The 12,663-nt window shown below is 38.5% G+C and overlaps 1 protein-coding gene and 1 long non-coding RNA gene across 5 annotated transcripts in view; one reads left to right on the forward strand and one right to left on the reverse strand.

The window, feature by feature from the left end:
• Positions 1 to 12,663, forward strand: part of PDE11A (phosphodiesterase 11A) — a 134,239-nt gene that overhangs the window by 45,863 nt on the left and 75,713 nt on the right. For all 4 annotated transcript variants that reach the window (XM_013171593.3, XM_013171590.3, XM_013171591.3 and 1 more), the window contains one exon: positions 11,321 to 11,410. In XM_013171593.3, coding sequence (XP_013027047.3) covers positions 11,321 to 11,410 — 90 coding nt within the window. The remainder of the gene's footprint in view (positions 1 to 11,320; positions 11,411 to 12,663) is intronic.
• Positions 1 to 12,663, reverse strand: part of LOC125182523 (uncharacterized) — a 112,850-nt gene that overhangs the window by 3,327 nt on the left and 96,860 nt on the right. The window lies entirely within an intron of this gene.

Consider the following 12,663-nt stretch of genomic DNA (forward strand, 5'->3'; position numbering starts at 1 on the left):
TTAAAGAAGACAAAGTTCTATAAATTACAACCATGTAAATCTGAATTAAAGTGTCAGAGGTATTACTGAAAGCTCACACTGATGTAGATGAGGGCAGTATTTGGTTCATATCCTTTTCTTCTGTTGTTCCTTTAATTAAACTGTGCTCATAGTGAGGAAAATGAGAGAAGATAGAATATAATTGCTCAACGCTTTCTTCAAGTAGCTGCATTAAGAAAACAGTTAAAGAATATTTCTGTACTTTGTGATGGTCTTTCAGAAGTTCCCTTCATCTGAAACTGCGTTTTTGTGTGCTTTTTAAAGTCTTGTTGTTTAAGAAATTGCTCCATTGTATTGGTACTGCATCAGTTTTCACCTGTCCCTAATTGGATAGTTATTAACCTTAGACCACTAAGAATGACAGTGTCTAGATTTTATAGATATGTTTCCCTCCAGCAAGTTCTCTGTCACTTCGGATAGAAACTGTTCTGAAAATGCTATTATTGATATATACTTCTCTTTTCATATACAAGCTCAACATGGGGGGTTTGTGCTTTTAAAATTAAAGGTTTGTAGGGTTTATTTCCCTCGCTTCACGTGGCGAGTGAACACTCATAATATGAAAGGTAGAAATTAGAATACATGTTATAAGCATTACAGAAATTCTTAATTGGGTCTGAAAAAGCTGTAATAGAAACTAATTCAGATTATCTAATTGGTATAGTTGGATGGAAATAGTCAATTCTGCTAGTATAAAAAAATATACTTTATGACAAAATGCAGAAACATTACATTTAAAAAAAAAAATCTATATACTGGAAATGCATTGTATTCCTTACAGAAATGAAAGAAGAACAGAAACAGCTTTCTCTGGATAAATATATGAAGAGCTGACAGGAGAAACTCAACAAAATAACATAAGAATTTGTGTCAAAAATATGCTGTAATTAGGTGGTAGTAGTGATGCTTCTGTGTATTATGAAAGAAATAGTCAACAAGGTAAATGGGCACAGGAGCATCAAAGTGGGAAAAGAGGCATAAAATAGTGTGATATAAGAAATAGCCCATTACGCCATACGTTGTCCTTTGTGGACTATTTCTAGTCCATCAAAGGCTTTATCCATTTGGGCATAAAGTTTCTGTAGCCTATGAAATGCTAAAAATGCTTTGACATGGAGTAACATAAGGGAATATAGATTGAGATGTAGTTGTTGTCATGAGTCTCTGGCTGTCTTTTAAGCTATCACCCAGACTCTGTCTCGCTTGCATAAGAAAACTTGCTTCAGATTTTCTTCTGGGAGAACAGAGAAGTTAAACTTGTTCCTACCTGCAAAAATTTAACCTAAGAAATCTGGTCGGTTTGCACATTAGACTCAGGCTTTTGTATTCCCATTGGGGTTTAAGCCAGGAGAATGGGCTCTTAGCAAGAACACCTGCCTTGCTGGAGGACCTCAGCATGGCAAAGGATCAGGCCTCTGCAGTAAGCTCCTCCAGAAATAAGCTCCTCCAGAAACAGTCTCTCTACCTTTAAACAAATCTAATATGAAAAAGTATATGAAAGAAGAACCTGAATAGAAACAGTAATATCACAGTGATCTCGATGAGGATTGTTATATACAGATGAGCTAAATTCTTTTTTTGGTTAAACTGCACACAGTATGCAACAGCAGGATTGTTTCACTCACAACTCACAGTAACACATGCCTGCACTCTGGCTTAAAAGACAACTTAATTTGTAAGAAAAGTGAAAGACGACATCTTTATTCAGTAAGATGCAACAATTAGTAGAAGCGTTTTTTTGCTTTGCCTGTATACTCTAATACTTTATGATTGCAGCAAGAAGTATACAAATATATCTTGTTCTCATTTTTGACAAGAGTTGGGAGTTGGTAACTGAATTGTAAGTAGAATTGTGTGGCTTAAAGATTGCTTTCTCAAAGGGTGCATGTGGAATTTATTCTTGTTTTCAGTACAATTTAGTTATCATGATAAGCTATTACAGGTAGTACCCATAACAGTAACACCACAGATGTATGATGCAATCTGGCAAGGTAAAACAGAAATTTGCAATTGTGTTAACGGAAAAATCAACTTTAAAATGGTGTTTGTTAATCCTTCTATATAGGTCTAAAGTTCTGATCTACAGCTCTATTTTATCAGTAATAGTATCATTTTTTCTGCTCTTATGCTGCAGAACTAATACCAATACCTTAGTCTCATGCAACAGCAGTTATGAAACTTTTATAAGTGTCTTTGGGCAGGCTGGGTACAGCAATTCAGGTGTGGTGGGAACCAGGAGCTTTTCCCTAATTTTGACAGTCTGTCTTTGTGACCTTCTTCCTTCCCTCAGATAAATCATTTCATCTTTCTTTGGCTCAGTTTTCCTGTCTCCATAAGAAAATTACGACGTGATATTGCTGCTGTAAAACTTCACCCCCGGTCTGCCAAAGTGCTTTGATATACTGAGATTTAAGGCACTGCAGGATTGCCTGCCAGTGCTCTTGCACAATGGCTGCGGACTCCTGTGCCTGGGGACTAGCCTCTAGTGGCTCATCTTCCAACAGGAGATAGCAGACAGGCAGTAACAGCCCCTCTTGTCTCTTTGGAAAACATTATGCAGGTAAAATGTCCTCTGTGAACCCTGTCAACTTGACTTTTATTAAGGTGATGATATAATTTGACTGCGTCAAAGACTGAACAACGGTCATCTTTGAAGGACAGAAAGTTAATTGGTAAGTAGGAGCTGTGGTTCTGAGGACACTTGTCTGTCTCACGATGCTGCTCATTCATGTTATTTCAGATGAACTAATAAAAGCTGCCTAGCATTTTGCTGTCAGGTCTTGCCACAAAGGACAGTGCCCTGCCAGCTTTCAAAACCAATAGATGGAAACACTAGACCTGACAAAGAAACAATGGTTGTGTTGATGGCAACTGAACTGTGTGTCATCACACAGACATGGTGCATACCTCCACCATCCAGACTTGGTGGAGACTCTGAAGCCCTCGCAATGAGGCATCTCCGTGGCTTTCAACTTGCCCATAATACAGAAGCATACCAGCTTACTGGTTTGATCGTATTAGGTTAGCTTCACAGTTCTCATTTGGGCTGCTTACAGGGTGACTTTTTTCCTTGCTTTCAAGCTTGAAGTGCTTTGCTGAACCCCCAGGACTAAGTGCTGCATGCCAGGCATGAGGCTTACAGGTGCTTATGCTGTGACTGATGCTCCTTGTGGCAATGCTTTTTTCTTTGCCACCCCTACTCTTCCTCACTTCCTTCACGTTTCATTTTAATCCTTCATATCTCATTTTAAAGGAACCAATATTCTTCCTTGTCCAACTCTTCTCCTTCCCTTGTCCCTGCTTTTCCTGCTGCAAATCCAGATTGATTTCACATGTTAAATAACTGAGTGATAACCTGAAGTGTTTGCTGGGACAGGACTTATTATCGGGCATCACTTATAGAGTATGAGTCAAACAGGGAAAAGCTTCCAATGCAGATAGAAGGATCTCTGCACGTATGAGACCAAGAGATTTGATCCTAGATTAGTAGCCGTTTTACATATTTTTAAATTTGGAGGGGAGGGGCGGGGGAAGTTCTAGTCTAGAAGAAATGTTGTCATGTTTCAGATTTGTCTGGATTAAAACAGTATTTGAAATAAGGTACTTGGTGGAAATTTGCTCTACAACTTATTGTCCTTTCCACTTTATACCAAATGCTAAACTCAATGCAATGTTAAATTTCAGTGTCTTATATATTACCAAAAATAGATTTAATTAGACCCCATCAATGTTTTTGTGTGTATGACAGAATAACTCAGTGTGGCTTGTTTAGATTTTTTGAGCTTCATCTGTTGCTGGTGGTGGCAGGTATGAATAATGTTTAGCTGCAAAATGACTGGGGCAAGAAACCTGCAAATATCTGCCAGAAAAATGAAATAGGATTAGTAGATGTGTGTAGTTCTGACTGTATAAACAGTCTTACAAGGGTCTTACTGTAAATAAAATTAGATGTGTTCGCTTATTTCCTCACTTTAAACATCTGAGGTGCATAGGGGGAGAGAGAGGAGATGGGGTTTGTGCTGTAGGGCCTTCAGAAGGGCTGGAAAGGGGCAGGGGCTGAGGCTGAACCTGTCCACGCTGTGCTTATGCCCCCTCCTGCCCCTCGGTCCTGTGCACAACACTTTCCCAGCACCATGGCTTGTGAGGACAATGACCTACATAGGATTCAGGTTTTTAAAGCTGCAATAAGTCTGTTCCTGCAGGCGACGTGTATTGTAATCTGTCTGGTGACGCAGTTATCTCATTTGAATGTGTGCCAGTAATTATATGAGGCAGCCAAGCCCAGAGTCAGGGCTGAAGAAATGCTCCTGTGCTCCTTTTCAGGCTGTTTACAGCAATCAAAAGCTTCCACAGTTAGCCAGCTTTATAGGACAGAGACACTGTCATCTGTTTGTGAGTATTAGGGCATTTTTATGGTACCATGTAAATAACCACAGGCAATTTTAATAAATAAATAAATAAGCCCAGGGCAATAGAAAATTGGTCCAGGAGCCTCTGTAGGTTCACTGATGTGAGCACGGGCTTATGAGCTGGGTTGAGTTTGTATGCCCCATAATTCATGGGATGTCTCTACCAAGCAATGGTTCTGTCCATGCTTGGAATGGAAAAATAATTTTGGAAAACATTTCTGGGAACTGCAAATCTAGGTGATGATCAGATTTTATCAGAGGTGTGGACAGTTGGCAGAAGGTGATGGAGTTTGGATGAGTGCTTGTGCTTAATGTTTTTGCAATTTATTTTGGTTTCTTATTTTCTGAATTATTTAAAATATTTCACTTGCTGAACCTATTTTTAACACTTCAGGAAGTGTTTAAAGGGGCAGCTGGTTTCCCTGACTTGTTTTTAAGTATGTTCATTAAACATAACTTTAAGCTATTGTAAAAATATTTGCCTTACGAAGATATTTTTTTCTCTTTCTAGGAAGCCTGTACTACCTTGCTTCCCTGACAGACTTACCAAGCAAACTGTATAAAAAGAAGTGACTGGTGCAGCCCCTAAAGACAACACTTGAACCAGAAAAGTGTTTGCTGAGAGTAGTATATCCTGAAGTTTGTGCCAGATTGGGCACCCCAGCCTTCCTGAGAGGCATCTTACCTCCATCGGTCATCCAAACTGTTGTCTTTTGTGACCACAGGCAAGGGGATGCTTGGAGCATGTTGGAAGCCGTGAGTTAGCCTATATCCATCAAATAGTTGTGGCACTGAGTGCTCTTGGAGAATGCTCAGTGTGGGCAAAACTGCATGTGGGGGAGGCAGGGTAAATGTCACTGCACTTAGCTGAAGCTGAATTCAGGGCTTCTTTCCAGCCAGCAGCATGAAGCTAGCATTTTACCTCTGCAGTGTGCTGCCATTGCAGCACTGGCTCTTTTTCACGATTAGCGAATAACTTTCTGCATTGCAGGTCTGCATGCGTGCAGCTAGCTTTGTTGTCTATACCATTAGTTATCGTTTAAAAAAAAAAAAGAAGGCAAAACACATGGAGATCTGCAGATATGAAAAAGTGCATCCCTATATAGGGTAAGAAAAATAATTTCATACTGTTTTGTGGTTGATGTGGAGCTTGTATTATTTGAGAGGGGGAAACAATACTGAGGTTAGGAAATTAAAGTCCTTATATACCTTTTGTGAGGTGAAAATTGCAAAACGTAAGCTATTTTCCATGAGACACCAAATTCTAGAAAATAGGCTTTTTTTGAACTTTGAAAGTAGGAGCCAGCAGTGGGGTTTTCATGGGCAGCAGAAAGAAAAGGGTTTGCAAGTTCAGTGAAGCACCATTGTCCCCAGGCTGTGTGATGAGGGGGAAGTTGGTGTCACCTGTGGCCAGGCATTGTCAGAAAGAGCTTGATCAGAGGTCTGGTACTGCCTGTTTCTCATGATAAAAAGGTTTATAGCATGTATAAATTACTATGAGACTCAAGCCCAGATCACCAGAGAAACTCTTCTTTTTTAGCAGTTAGAAGGAACATTCTTAGGCATCTCTTATAACCCATGTTCTGACTATGTCCCAGTGTCTATGAAAAGGCAAGTGAGTGTTATATCCCAAGACACTGGGTTGCTCTAGTATAGGTGTCCCAACACTGCAGCCAGCTATAGAACTGTTGGTCTATAAAACTGTGCTTATGAGCAGAGGAACCATATGGAAGGCTGCCCTCTGAAATTTTGAAGGCGGACTGCTGTGCTTCATCTGGACTTCAGAACTGATGCCATATAAAACAATGAAACAAGGGCAGGTTTATTTGCAGCTTTTGTGTCCTAGCAGTTAATACAGTGGAATTTGGGAATGCTTAGTACTTCCAAATATAAAGCTACAGCTTCAGTGCTTATCTGCAGATTCAAAGGTCTAACTTTGCTCATAACAGTTGGAAAATTTTGGAGATGTGTGGAGATGATAAAGCAATGGGAATCTATCCTTCTGCAGGAAGGAAAAAGTAACAGTGGTCAGGACAGCCATTTGATCTCACTGCTTTAGTTTTGCAGAGAAGATGCATCATCTTCAGACCTCAGCTGAAAATTAAGTGATTGCATATTGCAGCTTCTAGTACTTATCCTGTTCATTCCTTTGGTGTATGTATTTTAGTACTCCTAATATAAAATAATCCCATAACAAAATAAAATTCAGAAACAAAGAGGATGAAGTATTGAATTGGTCCCTATCACTTCACCTTTTTTCCATTGAGGGTTTCCTCCCCTGATAAAATATTGAGTACTTTGTAGGTGAATACAGCTTTTTAGCTTTTGTACGCCATTCTGAATTTGAGGTGCCTGTAGTTGCTACCTGAGGATGCTGCACTTGTTGGACTGTTAGGTATGAGAAATGTGTCAGGTTACCTGGACCCTGTATGCTCAAGTAATTCACAATATAATCTTGTTAACCTGCAATTATCTGAATGCCTTATAGCTGGCACCAGAACAAATGGTTGTCCCTTCCAGCATCTTAGTAGGTTCATTAGATTAGCTTGTTATTCAGACTGAACATTATTTTAATAAAATATACTATTACAAATTTACTGATTTGTTTGTTAATATGCCGCAAGGTACTGTGATGAATCATTGCAACTAATCTTATTTGCCAAAATAAATGAACAAAGTGTATCTAGTAAAGCTATATTTTTGATGTTTTCATATTCTGCCTATTCTCTTTCTTAGCAATTTGCTTTGTTTAATAAATCTGCAGGCTTTTTTCCTGTCATTAGTTCAAATTAGATATGGAAGGAAACTTCCTTTCAGGAACACTCTCTTTTCCTTCAAAAATATTTTTTAAAATCTCCTTTAGGCAAGGGAAGATAATTTTATGCCTTTTGGAAGGGTATGTCAGCTGTTTTTCTATGAATTTCACACACATATTGTGCATTGGTGTAATGAAAACATGCAGTGTACTCCAGCTTTGAACTGGGTGCCAGTGATCCCTTAAGTTCCAGCATCACGCAGGCTTCACCGTGTAATATAACAATTTGGTAGAACCTGTACAGACCGTGGCTGGTAGAGGCAAGCTGGCCTGACCTGTCCAGTGCTGCGGGAAGAACAGCAGATGGGGAAGAAAACAGCTCTTTCCTGAAAAGATCATCTCACTGAAACAAATTAAAATAAGCATGTGTTATCTGGGTCTGCTCCTGTGACGTACTGAGTAACAGTGTATCTATGACCAGCCATAATCTGTCCTTTTTCTAAAATCTAGGCTTCTGCCTAATTTATTTGCTATTACCAAAAGTCAATAGTATATTACCAAACCATATCTGTGCTGGAGATTTAAGACATTAAAACATGGACTGTGCTTTTATGCTTATTATAAGTAAAATGCTTTTATTTAAGAAGCAATAGTAATGATCAGCAGGAATGGAAATAGAATTGCGGTGCATTACGATTCTGTATTGCAATGTATTGGAGCACCAAAGGATCTGTAATTATATACCTGTAACTTAAAGAGTTGTCTCCAGTTTATAGTGTTATATGCTATTTCCTCAACTCTTTCTTTGTGTTCCCCTCAGAGGAAAAATCCTCGAAGGGAATCTGCACAACAATACCAGCTCATTATAGTGTGTGGCTTGGTCAGAAACGAGCTGAGTATTGTTACTTCTTATTTGTTGGAGTGTCAACAGCTGTAATATCAGTAGGTTGGAGGTGCTTGTAAAGACTTCCTTTCTCTTAAAACATGACAAAATAAAGCAGAAAGCAGTCTCAGGCACTGCAGACTTAATTTTGTAATTTGAAGTCAAAATGTGATAACTGCCTTCTACTCCATTCTGTAATTTTTGATGAAAAAAATCTTATTTAAAATTCAGATACCATTAGAAATGTCTATTCTTTATTTGGTACTATATTACAACTTGCCAATGACTGTTTTATGCAGCAGTTGTCCTTATGGCTCAGAAAGTACGGAAGAGGAAAGACAGTAGGCTTTTGCTCTTACGCTTGCTCTTCTGTAAACAGTGATAATTAATTTATGTCTTATTACAGCTTACTACAGGATGGTTCCTCTCTAACTGATGGTTGATTTTATATATTTTTTTTCTTAATACTTGTTGACATTAATTTTTTTCTACTGATTACATTAAACAGCTTGGTACTTGATGTCTGTTTTAGTTGTGCTAAACCTTACACAATTAGTTTGAGTGGTGGGAAAAAATGACGTAAGTCAGCTTTTTCTAGACTCTTGACGTTTCATGAACCAGTGTTTTATGGATGTTGTTTTCTGTTTAGAAATTGGAATTTGTATTCTGGAGAGTGGTGTTTTTCAGTATTGCAAAACTGTATTTTCTTCTTGCTAAATAGATGTTCTTGCTAGCTGCTTCTGTGATGGCTGAAGGTTCATAAACCGCTTTCCATTGCTATGGTGTCACATCATATTTGGGAAAATAGGTTGCAGTGTGGGACCAATGAATACTAGTATTTACTTATTTTTATTAAGTAAAAATTGTATATAGTCTCACTATGATATATATAATTACTCCAATATCAGATTTTTCTCAAATTTTTCTGCTCTACATACATCTTACTTGGCTGTGGCATTTAGTATTATTACAAGGAAATACAGATAAGTTTTTGCTTCATTTTAGAAGTAAAATCTACGCGCAAATATGCAAAATTCTCTCAGAAGTTCTTACCAGAAAGAATGATGAACCCCTCAGGGATTGTATTTCAGTCCTTGCTTTTCATTTCTTGTGCTCTTTCCTGCAGGTCTGTTGTGATAGTTGACCAGCTTAAATACTACTGTTGCACAACGATAAGGGTTTGTCAAGTCTGAAGTGCCTCACTTTCCTTTAGAGGGAACCATGGTGGAAGCGGACTAAAGTAAAGTGTTTGCAAACTCGCAGTATAGGTGTGTTTGTGTGGATTCATAACACCTGTGGTTACTCTGACAGAATGGCAGCTGCAAAGGTGCAAAATTCAGAGGATCTGAAGATCCTCTTAGAGGACTCATCTTTACCCCAACACAAATAAACTATTTCTGTAGCCTATGGAGTATTTAAGGAAGATGAAGTAGAACAGCAATTGCCGCGGAGTGTTCTGGTTCTTCTGAGAGATTGCAACTCTTAATTTTTTCCTCAAATAGTCTTAATAGCCCACTTCCCTGGGTTAGCAGTAATTTTCTAATGAAATGGAGTTTCAAAGACAAATGCCAGTTTCTCTATGCCAGAATTTCTCACAGGAGAGGATTGCCTGCAGTGGATCTCCCAGTTGACAAAGACTGGGGAGAAGAATGGTTAGTTGCTGTAGCATTACTTTATTTTTTTTTAATTGGAAATGCTCTTTCACTTAGAAATCACACTTTATTACCAAAAAGGAGAATGTCATACACCTACAATGTGAAATTAATGATGGTGCTACAGAAATGATTACATATAGTTAGTTTAAAGATCACAGTGATATGCTTCAGTGCACCTCACTGGAACTATTTTCAGGCTATTTTCAATTTTCACTCAGTTCAGGATGGGAAGTCTACTTGACTTTTAAGTCACTCCCTGCAGTGATGCTTCCTGCCAGCCTGACTTGTGCCCTGGTCCCTCCTCAGCCGTGCCTAGGTGTTTTGCAAGTAGAATTATCTTTCAGAATAGGTCCAATGGAGCAAAGCCAAGTAACCCTTCTGAATAAGGGTCCCTTCCCTTGTTAGTGAAGTTTATTTCAGTGCTCATACTATCATCTATTTTGTCTAAAGACATCAAGGTGGACTGAAGCTCTCTATCAAAGCTTTTCATATATTCTACTAACCATCTGGTGAACTTCTGTATCGCTTCAGGTACACAGAGGGGCTGACTCTGTAAAACACAGAATACTCCAATTCCCGCTGGCTTCACAAATATTGAGACCATTCAGCACCTATAAAATCTACTTAATATCTCAGACCCAAGTTTGGAACTGCTTTGCAATGACAGTGTGTTACAGACTTGTTATCAGTATGTGGCTTAAAAATGTTATTATTGGACTTTGTTCCACTGTCATCCTTGTGAAAGTGCAGGTCTTACAGCTATTCAAATATTTGACCAGAATGGTTTACTCATGTCAAACAGAAGCAGCCTAAAGTATGGTCAGCTTGTGCCTCAAAATATTCTCCCAGTCCTTCTTGTCTAGCCTCTCTTTCTTAATGGATGGTGATGTATTAAGCCCCAGCTTGCTCCCCTTAAAGGTTTAAATACAAAGGTTCTTGCAGGTCTAAGTCTTGTAATTCTTTTCATTCATTTTAATTTAACTTCCCTATCCTTTCTCTTCCCTTGTATTTTCTCAAGCATATCTGTAACCCTTTCCCCACCCCCTTGTCCCCCTCACTGAGAAGACAATCAGCTTTCTGACTAAGAGTTTTCGATGGATGTGTTATGTTCCACAGTGCTGGTATTCTGCAAAATCTGTGTCCTCTAGAAATCAGCAGGAATGTGACTCAAGCTTGCTGTTTTCAGTTTTTACTTACTTTAGATCTTAGAACAAAAGCAGTCCAGAAAAAATAAAGAATACTTTTGCTGGGGAAGCTGCAGTGCCTACAGTATTTTAATATAGTCTTCAGCAGACAATTGCTAGACTTGAGAATCTGCAATTTTCCAGACAAGTCATAGAGGAAACTCACTGTTGGGACCTATGAAACCAAATACGTTCATTCTTTACTTCCAATTGGTCTTTGTTCCATCCGTTTTCTGTTCCTTGTCTATGATGATTTTGCTTTTTGTTTAGTGTTCTGCTGAAGAGTGAGCGGGCCAAGACCTTCCTGGGAAATGCAACCTAAGTTTAGATCTCTTTGCTAATAACGTGTCTAATTGCAGTTGTTTTTAATGACTGGGAATTTCTTCTGATTCTAGGTGATGCAGATGTATCTCCCATTCTGCGGGATTGCCATATCCAATGCCCAGCTTTTTGCAGCTTCAAGGAAGGAGTACGACAGAAGCCGGGTGAGTAACAAAAACATGTATTGGACCAGTATTGGACCTTCTTTTGTTCCTTCAGATTCCAGTTACGTATATGTGTTTGCTAAACAGTTTTGACTATATTTTACTTAAAAAAAAAAAAAAAAATGCATTTCTAGCAGATAGTGAACTTTACGGAGGCAGCAAGCAGAGAACGTGGGAGGGAAACACTCTTGTTGGTGGCTATTGTTTCCTGGTGTCAGTTTCTTGTTTTGTAGCAGTGAGACAATTGTGCTGGTGACACAGACAGTGCGGTAGAAAGTTACACTGGCAGCAATTCAAACTCTTGTAAAACTCCAGAAATATCAAACCTTTTGGTATGCTGGATTTGTAATATTCAATTCATGTGCAAATAATGTGGATGTATCCTTATAAAAGTAAGCAAGCAAAAAGACCTCTATGTGAAGGATTTTGACAGCATGTGTCTGCATAGATATGTTACATTACTCATTGCTGATGCCATGCATGAGTTGGGGCAGGAGGCTTCAAAGAAGTGAAAATAATACTGAGCTCACATGCCAGTTGTTTCTTGGAGAGGTCTTTATTTTTTAAGAAATGAAATGGTCATTTGGAGGTTTTTTCCTAATTGTTGAATTTCTTTCAAATCACCTTTCCTTCAATGACAGATAATACTTTTGTGATCGTGGATCATACCTCATCAAAGCTTCAGTAGAAATACCATCTGTGGTGTTGAACTACTCTTGCTTCACAAATCTGGGGAAACTATAGTCGGGTGGGTCCTTATATCAAGTGCTAACGTTTTCATATCCACGATTTTAGTACTTCCCACTACTCTGAAAACCAAAATTAGCCCTTTCTAAGAGTGTATAGATTTAAGGGTCATTAAATATTTGAGCTTGTCTTCTGTCTGTGTCTGACTACAGATTACTATATTTTGGGGTGGAGACATGGAACAAACAGGAAAAAAAGCCTGTCTGCCAAAGTGTTTTTTTTCTTTTTTTCTTTGTTTGATGTTCAAACAAAATATTTTTTTTTGATTACTTAAAGACTTAAAATTAGCTACAGATTCCCAGCCTGCAGGGAACAATGACAGACTTTTGAGGAATTGGCGTTTATTCTTCTAAGGGAGGCATTCAGCAGAAAAATATTACGTACGTTCTCATTCTTCATAAGAAAGTGGTAAATTCTGGTGGGTGGACACATTAGGAAATTGGATTAGAGATGTGAATTTTTGTTTCTTGTTGCTTTAGCTGTGGGAGGCATAACAAGTATTTGCT

This window comes from Anser cygnoides, chromosome 6 (genome assembly GCF_040182565.1).
Source record: "Anser cygnoides isolate HZ-2024a breed goose chromosome 6, Taihu_goose_T2T_genome, whole genome shotgun sequence".
NCBI classification, from domain to species: Eukaryota; Metazoa; Chordata; class Aves; order Anseriformes; family Anatidae; genus Anser; species Anser cygnoides.